The 14781-nt window shown below is 55.2% G+C and overlaps 1 protein-coding gene and 1 pseudogene across 27 annotated transcripts in view; both read right to left on the minus strand.

The window, feature by feature from the left end:
* NRXN2 (neurexin 2) overlaps positions 1-14781 on the minus strand; it is a 115815-nt gene that overhangs the window by 98612 nt on the left and 2422 nt on the right. For all 27 annotated transcript variants that reach the window (XM_031015869.3, XM_031015871.3, XM_055354410.2 and 24 more), the window contains exon 2: positions 6950-7923. In XM_031015869.3, coding sequence (XP_030871729.1) covers positions 6950-7679 — 730 coding nt within the window. In that variant the 5' untranslated portion in view covers positions 7680-7923. The remainder of the gene's footprint in view (positions 1-6949; positions 7924-14781) is intronic.
* On the minus strand, positions 2868-3019 carry LOC115936423 (uncharacterized; annotated as a pseudogene).

A 14781-nucleotide genomic window follows, 5' to 3' on the forward strand; every position in this document is an offset into this window, starting at 1 on the left:
ATCATCTCTGACCCCTCTCCTCCCACTCCACATCCAAGAGGAAGAATCCTACAGTTTCAGGCTCAGCAATGGCCTTCAATCACTGCCACCACAACTGCCACTACCCTTCCTTGCCACTCCCCAAGACAACCAAGGCTCAGGGCCTCAATATCTCTTGTGTGACCTATCTCCCAATTGATTTCTTCACTACATAACTCTATAATCCCTCTGCACTTCACTCCCAGCTCCCTAAGTACAGCACTTTTATATATATATATATATAAAATTATACTTTAAGTTCTAGGGTACATGTGCACAATGTGCAGGTTTGTTACATATGTATACATGTGCCATGTTGGTGTGCTGCACCCAAATAACTCGTCACTTACATTAGGTATACCTCCTAATGCTATCCCTCCCCACTCCCCCCACCCCACAACAGGCCCTGGTGTGTGATGTTCCCCTTCCTGTGTCCAAGTGTTCTCACTGTTCAATTCCCACCTATGAGTGAGAACATGCGGTGTTTGGTTTTTTGTCCTTGCGATAGTTCGCTGAGAATGATGGTTTCCAGCTTCATCCATGTCCCTACAAAGGACATGAACTCATCTTATCCATTTCCCTCCTCAAAATTCTTTTGTGGCTCCATTTGCCAATACACTGTACCCAGTCAGCATTCAATGTGAGTTAAATAATTTAAGCCAGATCATCAAGACCTGGCCTCAACCTGCTTCTCCTGCTTTAGGTTCTACTATTCTCCCTATACCTCTTGGTGCCCTCTACAGATATGATGTACATTTCCCTGTGTCCATGCCTTTGCTCATACCAGCTCCTTTGCTTCAAACGACTTCCCCCAACCAAGTTTATTAATCAATGTTCGAGGTCAATTGTAAACAGCATGCCTTTCATAAACCTATTACTGATCCCCTCAACTTGTAAACTCTCCCCTGCACTTTGCTTGTAAGAGTAACTACCATTTACTCATCACTAATTTTATACAGCAGATGCTAATTTAATTCTTACAACAAACCTATGAGATAAGCATGTGTATCCCCATTTTTTTTTTTTTGAGACAGAGTCTTGCTGTGTCAGCCAGGTTGGAGTGCAGTGGCGCAATCTCGGCTCACTGCGACCTCCACCTCCTGGGTTCAAGTGCCCAGCCATGTATCACCATTTTATACATAAAGAAAAATGGGTCAGGTGTGGTGGCTCACACCTGTAATCCCAGCACTTTGGGAGGCCAAGGTGGGCGGATCACGAGGTGGGTGGATCACGAGGTCAGGAGATCAAGACCATCCTGGCTAACATGGTGAAACCCCGTCTCTACTAAAAATACATTAGCCAGGTGTGGTGGCAGGCGCCTGTAGTCCCAGCTACTCGGGCGGACGAGGCAGGAAAATGGCGTGAACCCAGGAGGCAGAGCTTGCAGTGAGGCAAGATCGCGCCACTGCACTCCAGCCTTGGAGACAGCGAGACTCCGTCTCAAAAAAAAAAAAAAGAAAGAAAGAAAAATGAGTCTAAAGGTTAGGTACTCACCTAACGTCACAGGCCTAGGGAGTAGAGAAGACAGATTTAAACCCAGACCAGAGCCACAGAAGTCTGTGGTTTAATCACTAAGCCACACTGCTTTACTGCATCTCTGGGCCACACACTATTGTGCTGTTTTTTTGCTACTATGTATTGAGCATTTTCTATGTACCAGGCACCGTTCTAAGCACTTTACATGAACTAGCTAATTTAATTTTCACAACAACTCTATAAAGTAGGTACCATTATTATCTTCATTTATAGATAAGGAAATGGGGGCAAAGAGAGTTTAAGCATAAAGTCACTGCCTGGGCAGTCTGGAGGCAGAATCTCTTAACAACACACTGGACAGCTTTTTTATCTGCTTCCTCAATTTAATAGTCAACTCCCAGACTGGGTGTGGTGGCTTACACCTGTAATCCCAACACTTTGGGAGGCCAAGGCAGGCGGATCACCTGAGGTCAGGAGTTCAAGACCAGCCTGACCAACATGGAGAAACCCCATCTCTACTAAAAATACAAAATTAGCCAGGTGTGGTGGTGCATGCCTATAATCCCAGCTACTCGGGAGGCTGAGGCAGGAGAATCACTTTGCTTGAACCCGGAAGGCAGAGGTTGTGGTGAGCCAAGATTGTGCCATTGCACTCCAGCCTGGGCAACAAGAGCGAAACTCCATCTCAAAAAAAAAAAAAAAAAAAAAACAGTCAACTCCCAGAGCACAGAGTCATCTTATTCATCTCTGACCACACTGTAGCCCCCAACACACAGCCTAGCACAAAAGAGGCCTTGGTAACTACCTGTTGAATTAAATCACTATCACAAAACACATGAGACACGTGTGTCTACCTCCCTGCAAGCACACACATTACGACTAGTTTCCTATTTTTCTCCTGAGCAAATAGTATACACCTGACACTCTGTCCTAAACACCTGCATCATCACTCCACCTGAGGTCTCACACACATGCCTGCACATCCCTTCTTCTTTAATCCCTTTTTAGCCCCTTCTCCACACACACAGGTGACATGAGGAAGCACTGTCATGCAAACCATTGCAAGATCCCAGTCTACTCTATCCCAGCTTTGGCAGATAATCAGCAACGGTAGACAGACTCAGCCACTCCCACTGAGCTCTGTCTTCAATTACGTGTGGCCAGATCCCTGAGAGAGAGAGAGAAAATGCAAATTTCCTAGCATGGAGGTTCTCCATCAATGAGTAAGCCCAGACCCTGGGACAGCAGGAGGGATTCCAAAGGATACACAAATCCGTATGCACACCAAACACCTGAAGGCAGATTGAAACATCTTGCATATAAAGCTAAAACCATTTTTCTAATGTATATTTTATTAACCACAATGGCAAATATAACATCAAAGTCATCTAAAAGCTTTTCCAAATTCACAGTGGCTTTGAGTCATTTATACTCACACTAAACAGATATAAAAATAATAACTGGAAGGGGTACTGTGAATTACTGACTTTTACACTTGATCTTAGCCAAAAGGCCGAGAAGCGATAAATTACTGACTTTTAAAAATGTCCTCAGTTGGCCAGGCGCAGTGGCTCACACCTGTAATCCCAGCACTTTGAGAGGCCAACGCAGGCGGATCACTTGAGGTCGGGAGTTCGAGACCAGCCTGACCAACATGGTGAAAACCCGTCTCTACTAAAAATACAAAAATTAGCTGGACGTAGTGGCGGGCGCCTGTAATCCCAGCTACTTGGGAGGCTGAAGCAGGAGAATAGCTTCAACCCAGGAGGCAGAGGTTGCAGTGAGCTGAGATCGTGCCATCGCACTCCAGCCTAGGCACAGAGCGAGACTCCATCTCAAAAAAAAAAAAAAAAAAAAAGTCCTGAGTCTCAGAAAGAGTTGGGAACCATTCACAACAGAGGATAAAGTGATTATAACTCCAAGGAAGCCTGGGGATTCTGACCCCTAGAGTTGTGTCAGAGAGCAGGAGCCAGGCCTGCTCCCCTTAAAGTCTTCCTTCCTCATCCCAATACCCAACCATGGGAGCCCATGCCTTTCCTCCTTGACTGGATGAGAAAGTACTCGAAGTATAATGAGCACAAGATATTATAAAAGCTACCTAGGAAATAAGGAACAAATAGAAGAAGAAATGAGGTTGCAGAGTGGGGAGAGAAAAGAAGGGAATCAGTAGGGTTGTTGCTGTGCCTGTCATCTCCAGATGCAATCAGTGCCTACAACCCCCATGCCCACCCACAACATATATCTGAAAATATATACATACATGTTTTCATATGTACATACAGCTTTGCCTCAAGCCTTTATTCTCTCAATTACTTATTAATATCTCTCCATTCATTCCACAAATCTTTATCAAACACCCACTAAGTGCCTGGTACCAGATTAGGTGCTGGGAATACAGAAATGAATAAAGACACAACCCTCTCCCTTTACCACAAAGCACTGCTCTCTCAACAGATACCACACACACATCACACACACTCCACATATACACAAGCAACCCTGCCCCTACCACCTGGCGCCCACCTTATATCTCACTTTCCCTTTTCTTCTTCCTTTTTTTTTTTTTTTTTTTTGAGATGGAGTCTCACTCTGTCACCCAGGCTGGAGTGCAGTGGTGCCATCTCAGCTCACTGCAACCTCCACCTCCCAGGTTCAAGCAATTCTCCTGCCTCAGCTTCCCGAGCAGTGGGGATTACAAGCGCCCACCACCATGCCTGGCTGATTTTTGTATTTTTAGTAGAGATGGGGTTTTACCATGTTGGCCAGGCTGGTCTCGAACCCCCGACCTCAAGTAATCTGCCCGCTTCAGCCTCCCAAAGTGCTGGGATTACAGGCGTGAGCCACTGCACCTGGCTCACGTTTCTTTTTCTTACATGACTCTCTCTCTCACACACACAGACACACACACACACAATGGGTCAGATACATATATTCAACCATCTCTCACAGCTTCACCACAGCTGACACAAACATTCATCTGATACCAAGCCATATTATACACACAGCCATCCCTCTCACACAGTTACTCAAACACATCTTAGACACACAACCACACAACCCGTATTCAGAAGCATGCACTTGTTTGCCTCACTGGAAGCCTCTGGCCAATGAATCCTCTCAGGGAATGGATACAAAGGCTCTGGTTGACCAAGGTGCCTCTGGCTGCATTTTTCATACACCCAAGCCCAATTCAGCCACAGTGAGGCCAGGGACCGGTTACCCTAACCTCCCGTAGCTCGAGCTTTCCCTCCATCAAATCAGAGGATGATTCATCCTGTTTTCTTAGGCAGGCTTTGGGGGAAGGGTAGAGGAACCAGAGGATCAAATTAAGGTTCTGGAAAGAAAGAGTCCTCATGCAATCCGGCTGTCTTACTGAGGCCTCACGTTAAAACACAAGCACATGAGCAGACACCCTCACACTTGGGAACTACTCACTCTACTAGGCACTAGGCTCCTATCTGCAAACACTGGTATTCAAACAGACCCATTCACACGTCAAATACACACTGCCAGACTCGCGGGCCTCTACACGCAGGCAAACACACACCGACACAGAATTTCACAGTTTAGGAAACACCTGAACTCCTTGGAGAAAGGGTGAGAAGGTGTCAGCTTAACTTAATACACAGTTCCTGATGACGTATCCCACAACCTCGTACCAATAACCCCAAGAAAACAATCCCCAGAACTTTTGGATGTATTCATCGACCACAACAACAGATACACAGGCAAACGACTCTCCCAAGTGCAGACTTCCCACACCCAGGGCCACACCTGCAGGCTGGGCCCTCCCATGGCTGTCCACAGGCACACAGCCACAGGACACCTATCCCCAAAGCAGTGCCGGGCCACATTCATGTTGCTGGCGCACACGTGCACATGCACACGCTCCCTCAAAAGCCTCTGCCTCTAGGGGGACGGACACACACACACACACAACCGCTGAGTGGCCCACAGCTTCTAGAGGGACCAGGGGAGAGAAGGTCAGGCCTGAGGCACACACGAGCTGGAAGAACAGGGACGAGGGGCGGGGAGAGACGCGCATGCGCCGCCCCCAGACCGATGGGGGAGCCCCTCCCCACGCCCAGCCAGACCCTAATGGAAGAGGCTCCTCCAAGTGCCTCCTCCCCTCAGCGCCCCCTGCCCCCCGACACCACAGCCCCGCCCCGGGCCGCTCAGCCCAGGACCCGCCCGCACTTCACCACTTCACGGTCTTGGCCAGACTCTCGGCCTCGGGCAGCGCGGGTGCTGGCCGGACCCCTCCCTCCGGTGAGCCTCTCTCCCAAGCGCCATTCCATAGTCAGCCCCACGGCCCAGGGTCCCACCTCGCCCTGTCCAGCCCAGCAATCTCCCATCAAACCCCACGCTCTCAGGGGTTCCACGCCCCGTCTGTCATCAAGAGAGACTATTGGCCATCTCTGACCCTCACCCAAACTGTCCACTCCTCGTCAAGAGCCTGAGAAGCCTCAGCCACCCTGTCCCTCGTTTTCCCTTTACTCTTCGGAGGCGCTCTGAGGATTCTGTGGTGAAAAAGAAGCACTCGCTTCCTGGCCACAGCCTCGCAATCCCCATTCTCCCTCGCCTGCGCTGAAATCGCCATCGTGCCCTTCTCACACTCAGCGTCCTCACGCCTAGGCCCTCATCCCTTAGTGCTTGCCCAGGCCGCACAGGCCGCACTTCCCGCCCTTGGCTCGCGGACCTTCAAAGACTGCGACCCACTGTCGACTACGCTCCCTGCCCGAAAGCCCCGCCACACGGCCTCGCCCCCTGTCTCGTAGGCCCTGCCCACACTGGCCTTTCCACACAGGCCCCACTCAGCCCCTCACCGTTTCACATGGGGCCCCGCCCCCTGTCTCGTAGGCCCTGCCCACACTGGCCTTTCCACACAGACCCCACTCACCCCCTCACAGCCTCACACAAGGTCTGCCCTGTCTCGTAGGCCCTGACCACATTGGCCTTCCACACAGGCCGCACTCACAGCCCCTCACGGCCTCACACGAGGTCCCGCCCCCTGTCTCATAAGCCCCACCCACTGTCCTTCAGGGGCCCCATGGTCCCCGCCCACTGCCTTTAATGGGCCCTGTCCACGCAGACCCCCACCCACAAGCCTTCACGAACGCCTCACAGACCCTCACCCACCAAGCCCACGAGGCTTCATGCACCCCACCCTCAGCAGCCCCTTCAGAACCTGACCACACAGGCTGCCCACAGGTCGCCGCAGGACTCACGCTGACCACGCCCAAGCCGGCCGCGCCCACTCGCCCCGCCCACCGCCAACCCCACGCGCCCTCGCCCGGACACGCGTCCCCGCAGCCCTGGAGCGCTCGCACCCACTCACAAGCCCTCGCGCCCAGCCCCCGTGCCTCAGGAGCCCACACAGACTCCGACCCCCACGAAGCGCCCCAGGCCCTCACCCCCGCGCCCAGGCACCGGGCGGCCGCTCCCCGGGGCTCACCTTCGCTGCAGAACTTGCCGCCGAAGCCCGTGTGGCTGCAGTCGCAGCCCACCTCGCCGGGGGCCAGCACGGTGCAGAGGCCGCCGTTGGCGCAGGGGTTGCGCGCGGGCGCGCACAGCGGGTCGGCGGTGGCGCCGCGCAGGCCCTGGCTGCCCAGCAGCGCCGGGGGCCGCTCGCCCAGCTTCAGGTTGGCCAAGAGGCCGCGGAAGGGCGGCTCGTACTTGACGGTGCTCAGCGTAAGCGCCGAGAGGCGCACGTCGGGCGGGATGCCGCCCACGAACAGGTCGCTGGCCACCTGCATCTCGCGCCGCTTGGAGCGCACCTCGGCGGCGCGGGCCTCGCCGTCCACCGCCAGCGCCGTGCGGCGCGCGTCGCGGGTCAGCAGCACCATGTGCCAGCGGTCGTCGGCCACCGGCGTGTCCAGCTGCAGCGTGGCCGGCTCGGCGCACGAAAGCGTGAAGCGCAGCCGCAGGCGGCCATCCACCAGCAGCAGCTCCAGGAAGTCGCAGTCGCCGCCGTCGTCCAGGTAGAGCAGCAGCGCGCGCGTGGCGTTGGTGCGCAGGCTGAAGCTGAGCTCGCCGCTGCTCGCCGCGCCCGCCCAGCGCGCGTAGCGAGCCCACTGCCCGGGGCCGCCGCCGAACTCCAGGCCGTCCGCGCGCGCCGCCAGCGCCAGCAGCAGCAGCAACAGCAGCGGCGGCGGTGTCGGCCGCCACCGGCTCCCGGACGCCATGCCTCCGGCGGCCCCGGCCCCGCCCGGCCCCCGGCCCCCGCTCAGGCTTCAGAGCCGCGGGCGCATGGGGCGGGAGGGGGCCGGGCGCTCCCCGCGCCGAGCGGGGCTTCCTTGCCGGCTCACAGTGCCATGGGCCCGGCCGCGGGGCGAGGCGCGCAGAGGCCCAGATGCCGGCTTCCCTCAGGCGGCGGCGGCGGCGCCCCTCCCCCGCCGCGGGCTCCGACAGAAGAGCAGGGAGGGATGCCTGCGGGAGAACAGAGAGGAAAGGGTTAATGAGAACAGAGAGGAAAGGTCCAACGAGAGGGGCCGTTGGTGCCGGGCTCCCCACGCATATCAGCAGGCACCAGACTGTTTCCCTGCAGAACTTAGAGAGGCCCTGACCTGCAGAGGGTCCTGAGGCAAGAGACACGGATTCCGGGGGCCAGCACTTAGGAGAGATGGCACGCACTAGGGGCAGCATTGGTTTGAGATGTGGACAGGGAGAGGTGACACGTTCGAGCCCGGTAGGAGCCTAACCCATCAGCCCGCGCCCTCGCCCTCTCAAAGGACCCCAGTGTCAGGAAGGACCAAGGCCAGCTCCTTGAGCGAGGCCTGGGAACTCTCCTCCGCCTGGTGACCCCAGCCCCTTCTCTGAACCGCCCAGCCTCTGCCTGGCTCCCACCTCCAGCCACTGTTCCTCTCATCAGCTCTTGATACTGGATAATGAAGTTGCTAAATAATTCATTGGGATTAATTAAATGCCAATTCGTCGATGGTATCACAGGGTAACCAGACTGGGAAGGGGGCAAGGGAGAGAAGCCAGCCAGGACCCAGATATCCAGGCCCCAAGCCCTCTCCATCCAAGCAGGGACTCAGGCATCCAATTCTGTGTCTCCAGTTCCCCCGAAACCACGCTCACCCCTTCCCAGACCCCAGCCTCACTGCTTACCAACCCAGGTCCTTTCTGAAGCTAAATGTCTGTCATCCTCAACTTCCAGCTCTCAGTGCTCAGCCTCAGGACTGGCCCCACTACCTGGGCTCTCTTCACCCCTCAGTTCCCTCTGCCCACCCCCCACCCAAGATGGGGGGAGCCACCAGGAGGCAGGCAGGCTCATTTGCATAAAATTGCCTTTCTGAAATGATTACCCTTGTAACGGGCTGTCAGAGAGCAATTTATACCCCACGTCGGGGAGGGGAATTTGCATCTCGTTAAACTCCAAGTCGTAATTATTTATATCCAACAACCCTCCTGAATATTGCATTGATTTTATTTTGGGGAGGGAGGGAGAGAAGGAGGTGGGGAGAAGCATGGGAGAGAAGCAGGGAGGGGCTAGAGTTTAGGAAGAGACAGGGAAAGACTGAAGCAAGAGGGGAGAGAAAGAGGAAGGAGAGGAAGCGCCTGGAAAGTAACAGAAATGGAAGAGTAATGGAGGAGAAAGGTGGCCTAGTGGGGAGAAATGAAAGAAAAGACAGAGAAAATTAAATTCCAAATCCAAACAGCATTTGTCAGAGCCCTGGGTGCTGGGCATTTTTACAAATGTCATTTTACTTAATCACTCTGAGAAGTCCCATTATTCTCATTAACCACTGGGGAAACCCAGGTAAAGGGATCTGGGAACTTGCCCAAGGTCACACGGCCAGTCAGCGGGGAACTGAGACTCAGATCCAAGTCCGCTCGACTCCAGCATCCCCGGGAAATAGACAAGCACAGGATAGCCACAGGTGTAGCTCAGTGAGGTGAGAACCAGAAGATAAGGAGAGGGCTGACTTCGGGAGGGGAAGGCTGCAAAGGTGCAGTGAGGAGCCGAAGAGCTATGTGGGAGGAAACGAGGCACCCCCCTAAAAAACCATAGTGAGGGGGCGTCTGGAGAGTGACACGTGTGCAGAGGAAGATGGAGCAGAAAAGGCCTCAGAAGGTAGTCGGGAGCGTTGGGGGAGCCATCTCCAAGAGGCCGGTAAAGCTCAGCCCTCGGGTCCTGCCATCCAGCTCCTGACTGCTGCCCTCCCAATCCTACAAGGCTCCAATGGGGACCTGAATGTCTTGCCCCAACACCCCTCCAAGGACTGCCTCTGCCCGGGCAGTGGGGAGGAGATCCAGGCAAACAACCCCCACTCCTTACAAACACTGTCGGGTTATATATAGCCTTGCCACTGCCTCTCCTCATTGGGTAATGGAGATAATTAACATGTGCGGGCTAATTAGCCAATCAAATTAAATGCAGCACCTGCTCCCAGCCTGATTGACGCCCTCACCCCCCCACACACAAGCATGCCCAGCCCAGGGCAGGGAAGGGGGCTCCTCAGGCGTGGGGGGAGGGAAAGGTCTAAGCTTTCCCTCTTTTCCAGAAGCGGTAGCCAAAGACCCTCAGCAAAGGGACAACCCTGTGGCCAGAAGAGTGACCAGCCTCCCTTCCTCCTTCCCTGCTAGGGTCTCCATCTCAGTCTGGCCTGGCCTAGCCTCTGTCTGCTGCTCTCCCAGCACCCACCCCCACCTCCGGACGCTATTTTGGGGAGGGAATTAATTAGCTATCGATTTCCGCTGGCGGAGGGAAAAGGATTTCGTGCTGCTGTCCAGTCATCCCCAAGCTCAGAACAGGAGGGACTGTTTCCCCCGCCCCACCCCCATCCCAGTCCCCCTGTCATGGCCACATCCACCACCCTTTAGGGAGATGGCAGACGGGTTCTGTGGGAAAGGCGAGGGGCAGGAAGTTGGGGGAGGACAGATAGAGTGAAAGATGGTGGGGAGGCTGCCAGAGGCTGGAAGGCAGACGCCTGGGTCCTGAGAGCCAAAGGGAATGTTATCTCGGTGGAGGGGCAGGGGGGCGAAGCGGCTGAGAGTCCAGGAGGTGGAGGTTCTACTGGTCCGTGTGGAGGGAGAGTGGGAGGGGTGCCGTGCAGGCAGGCTTCTGTGAGCCGGTTCAGGGGCAGAGGCCGGGCTTATCTGGTACCTCCAGGGAGGGTCGGAAGCAGGGTCTGGGCCTGCGGCCCCTCAAGGCTCATTACTCATTCTTCCCGCAGCCCACAGCTCTGCAGCAGAGGCCAGCCAGGCCGCTGGAGGCACAGGGACTGCGGGGCTAACCAGGAGGAAGCCCCAGCACTCCTTGAGTCCTCTCTCCCCCGGGATCCACAGATCCTTGGGGCAGCTTCACGCTTGCCAGGTAGAGATGGTCCCAGGAGGAGTGAGCCAGCGGACACCTGGGTCCTTTCCATTCCCCCGCCCAGTGTCCAGGAAACTTGCTGCTCTTCCTCTCGCCTTTCCCCTCCCTGCGCCTCTCCCACCCAGGCCCAGGCTGCTGCCAACCCAGCCTCCAACCCACCCTTCTCCCAGAACACAGGGGGCTCCTGCTACCCTGGGATGCTCCATCCTTCCTGAGCTCCTGGAACTCAGCAGCAACCCTTTCTCCAGAGGTCTCCCCACAGGCCAGGGTAATTGCCTCACACGGCCACATCAAGTAAACGGTGTCCCCTGGAGTTGTACAAGGCAACAGCTCCTCCCCAGGTTTATGCAGTGCAGAGGAAGCCGCCTTGCACCCACAGCGTCCAAGTACTGCCCCCGCAAGGCCCACTTTTCTTCTTCCATTGCCCACTGCCAGTGCACGGACACTGCCAGGGTGACCCTGGGGTACCTGTCTGCTCACTGACGTTAGTGCAGTACACACTGCCACCCACTGCTGGCCCAGAGCCGCCACACCTCTGGGGAGCTGACCTCCTGAGTAATCCTGGGGTTCTGTACCCAGTCAGCTCCCTAGTGCCTCCCACCCTGCCCCTACCCACAGATAGACTCAGCAGCCTTGGGCCAGTGGTGCCCAGAGCTGGAGTGGGTGGGGCAGGGGGTGGCTAGGCTGCCCTCAGGACTTCTGCTGACTCTCCCCAACATTACCCTCTCCCGATAACTCAACATTACCCTCTCCCGATAACTCAACATTACCCTCTCCCGATAACTCTTCCTGGGTCCTCCTAGGCCAAAGCCTCCTCCTCATCTTCCCACGGCGAGGCCAGTGCCACTGAAGCCTCTGGGCTGCAAGCTTTGGGCTCCGTCTGCATCAGACACCAGGCTGGACCCCATGTGCGCTGTCTTAGTCAATCCTTCAGCTTCTAGGAGGTCATTTTGTCACTCAGACTTACAGACCAGGAAGCCAAGCTTAGAACGATGAATTCACTTGCCCAAGGCCACAGTCCAGATAAAGGGTGTGAGGGCTCCAAGGCATTTCTTTTACCCCTGTGTCTGGGGCTCAGAGCCCACCCTCCTCTGATCTGGCCTTCACAGGGGACATGGCTCTCTCAGGTGCCCAACTCTAAAGCCCACTCCTGGGACTGGGAGACAGAGACCTCAGAGCTCATGGGGTTCATCTTCTCTTTTTTTTCCTGATGTGGAAACTGAGTCCCAGGGAGGGGCAGTGAGCTGGCCTGGGATCACACAGAAAAGCAGACTAGAACCAATGTCGCTGGCCTTCCCTTCCAGACATTTCCCCTTGCACTTGCTGACCTAGACCTGGGCCCTCCAACCTGACCAAAGGCCTCAGCCCTACGCCATCAGGGGCAAGTATGCAAATTGTGATCCATGCCCACACAAGCAGAGCCCCTGGCCAGGGGCCCTCTCCCCGCATCCACACAGCCCCCTCTCTGCCCACACACACAAACATACGCCCATACACACACCTCCAGCCATGGGGATGCCGGCCTCCCTCTGGCTCTCCTCTCCTCACGCCAGCATCCTCTCATGCCAGCTGGGAGTGAGACAGCAGGGGCCTCCTCCAGGCGCCAGGGAGGAAGAGCTGGGTTTACACACATTCTGGTGGCCCCAGAAGGCAGCCCGTGGACAGGTGGGAGAAGTGCGTGCTATGGGGGGAGATTCTGGCTCAGGCTAAAGAGAAACTTGCTGGCTGGCAATCTAAAGCATCCAACAGTGGAGTAGGCTGCCTCGGGGGGTGGTGAGTTCCCCGTCTGTGGAGGTGTTCGAGGTGAGACCGGATGACTGCTGCTCAGAGAGGCTCGGTGTGGGGGAGGCTCTTGAATCATATGGAAGAGGACAGCAGACTGCTTGACCCCTGAGGTCCTTTTCAGGTGCAGAATGTTTTTTGGAGGGACCCCTTTCCCCCCTGAAATTCCAGGCAAGATTGGCAGACGGTGAACAGTTCCTACCTCCCCTTCCTTCCAGCCGTGATGATCTGGCAGAAAAAAGGGAAGACCCCATTGCCTTTCCACACCCAGCCACAACCTCAGCAGCAGCAAAAACAAGACAGCACAGTGGTTAGAGGCACTGGCTCCGAAGCCTGGGTTCAAATGCCAGCTCTACCCCTATCCAGCTGTGTGACCTTTGGTAAGTTACTCAGCCTCTCTGTGCTTCACTTTCTTTATGTATAAAATAGAGATAATAATAGTGTTGTCAAAATTAGAATTAACATACATAAAGCTCCTAGTACACTGCCTGGCATAGACTAACGTGTGAAAAAAAAGTGTGTCGTATTAATGATTTTTTTAAAACTTCTCATCTCGGCCTTTTACAGTTTGCAGTACTGAGTGCCTAGTGTTTCCTTTGATCCTCACCAGGGCTTGGTGAGAAAAGTAAGCAAGACAAGTATTATCACTGCCCCTTTTACAGATGAGGAAATAGATACTCAAAGGGGAGAAGGGACCCACCCAAGGTCCCACAAATCATAAATGGCAGAGCTGGGATTCAGATTTGGTTCTGTCTAATCCCTGTCCCTCGTGTCCTCCTCAACTCTGCTGGTCAATTGTCCTGACTCAGAGGGCAGTAGAAGGAACAAACAGGTCTAAAGATAAGTCGGAGTCCCATGCCAGGGTGGGCTGGGCATGAGTGGCCATGTCCGCAGGTCGCCAAGCAGCTCTCTGTGTCATGGAGAGAAGCATGGAGCGGGCTGGGCCCAGGAGCTGGTAGCTCGGGGTGCACAGGACAAGGCTGCTGCCGCCTCATGGAGCTGGGGAAGCGGGTGGGCTGGGGACAGAGGTGCAATGGAATGACTCGGTGGAGTGGGGGCCGGAGGACAGGTGCATGGGAGCATGGAGGTAGGTGGTGGGAGGGATGAGCACCAAGCTTACCTATGCTGTGCACAGCTGGGGCACAGCAGCCTGGGCGGGTGCACCCCAGTGATGCAGAGGGGGACAGATGGCTTCCAGGGGCGGCCTTGTGAGTAAGCATGAGGTGCCTGGGAATGTTCCTAAAGGTATCTATGACAGGTGTGTGTGTGCATGTGTGTGCGTGCAGGGAAGGTTATGATAATGACAATAAAAATAGCTACCATTTACGGGGACCTTCTATGTGTCTTACAAATACATCAAAGTAAGGTTTACAGAGTGCTTCGCACAGGGCCAGGCACACAGTAGGTACACAACAAACATGCTTGTTACTACTATCATTGCCATCACTGTCCTCTCAGTGAGTCCTCATAACATCCCACTAGGTAGGGATGAAGATCCCATTTCACAGGTGAGGAAACTGAGGCTCACTGAGGAGCACAGCGGAGTCCCACCTTCACCCTCACCCCACCATGCCAAACAGTGGTGGTGGCAGTGGGGAAGCAGCTTTGTAAATAACAAGGTGCCACACACATCCTTGAAAGTGTGCACCAGACTATTTGTTGAATGAGTCTCCGAGAGCCCACAGGCCCATCAGTATGGAAGGGGCAGGGGCGAGGGAGCTGCACCAACAGATGGAGCAGCAAGGTGGGTGGCATGTGAGGACACACAATCGGGGCATCCCCGTGGGGGCTGGGCTTGGGAGCTGCGAATGAAAGGACAGTGTCTCCAGTGCACAGGCAGGTGTAGGGGCCCTTGTGCCTGAGGATTAATGCGGGGGGTGGGGCCACTTAGAAATGGGAAGGCTCCCAAGGAAGCCAGGTGTAGGTGGGGGCTGGACTCTACTGGGAAGGGTCGTGGTTGTGGCCAGGAGGGGTAGGAGGCCCTGCGCCGAAGGTACAAAGATGAGTGAGTGAGAGAGAGAGAAAGTAGAAGAGAGGTTTAGGGGGTGAGCCACAGCATTAAGTGTGTTAGCAAACATGTGCTGGTGTGCACACACACGTGCACACACACAAAGGCCTGGGGCAACGTGTTCAGCACCCAGATAGACATGCACATGGTACTTCAGGATGAGCTTGCTGGGGGG

Source organism: Gorilla gorilla, chromosome 9 (genome assembly GCF_029281585.2).
Source record: "Gorilla gorilla gorilla isolate KB3781 chromosome 9, NHGRI_mGorGor1-v2.1_pri, whole genome shotgun sequence".
NCBI lineage: Eukaryota > Metazoa > Chordata > Mammalia > Primates > Hominidae > Gorilla > Gorilla gorilla.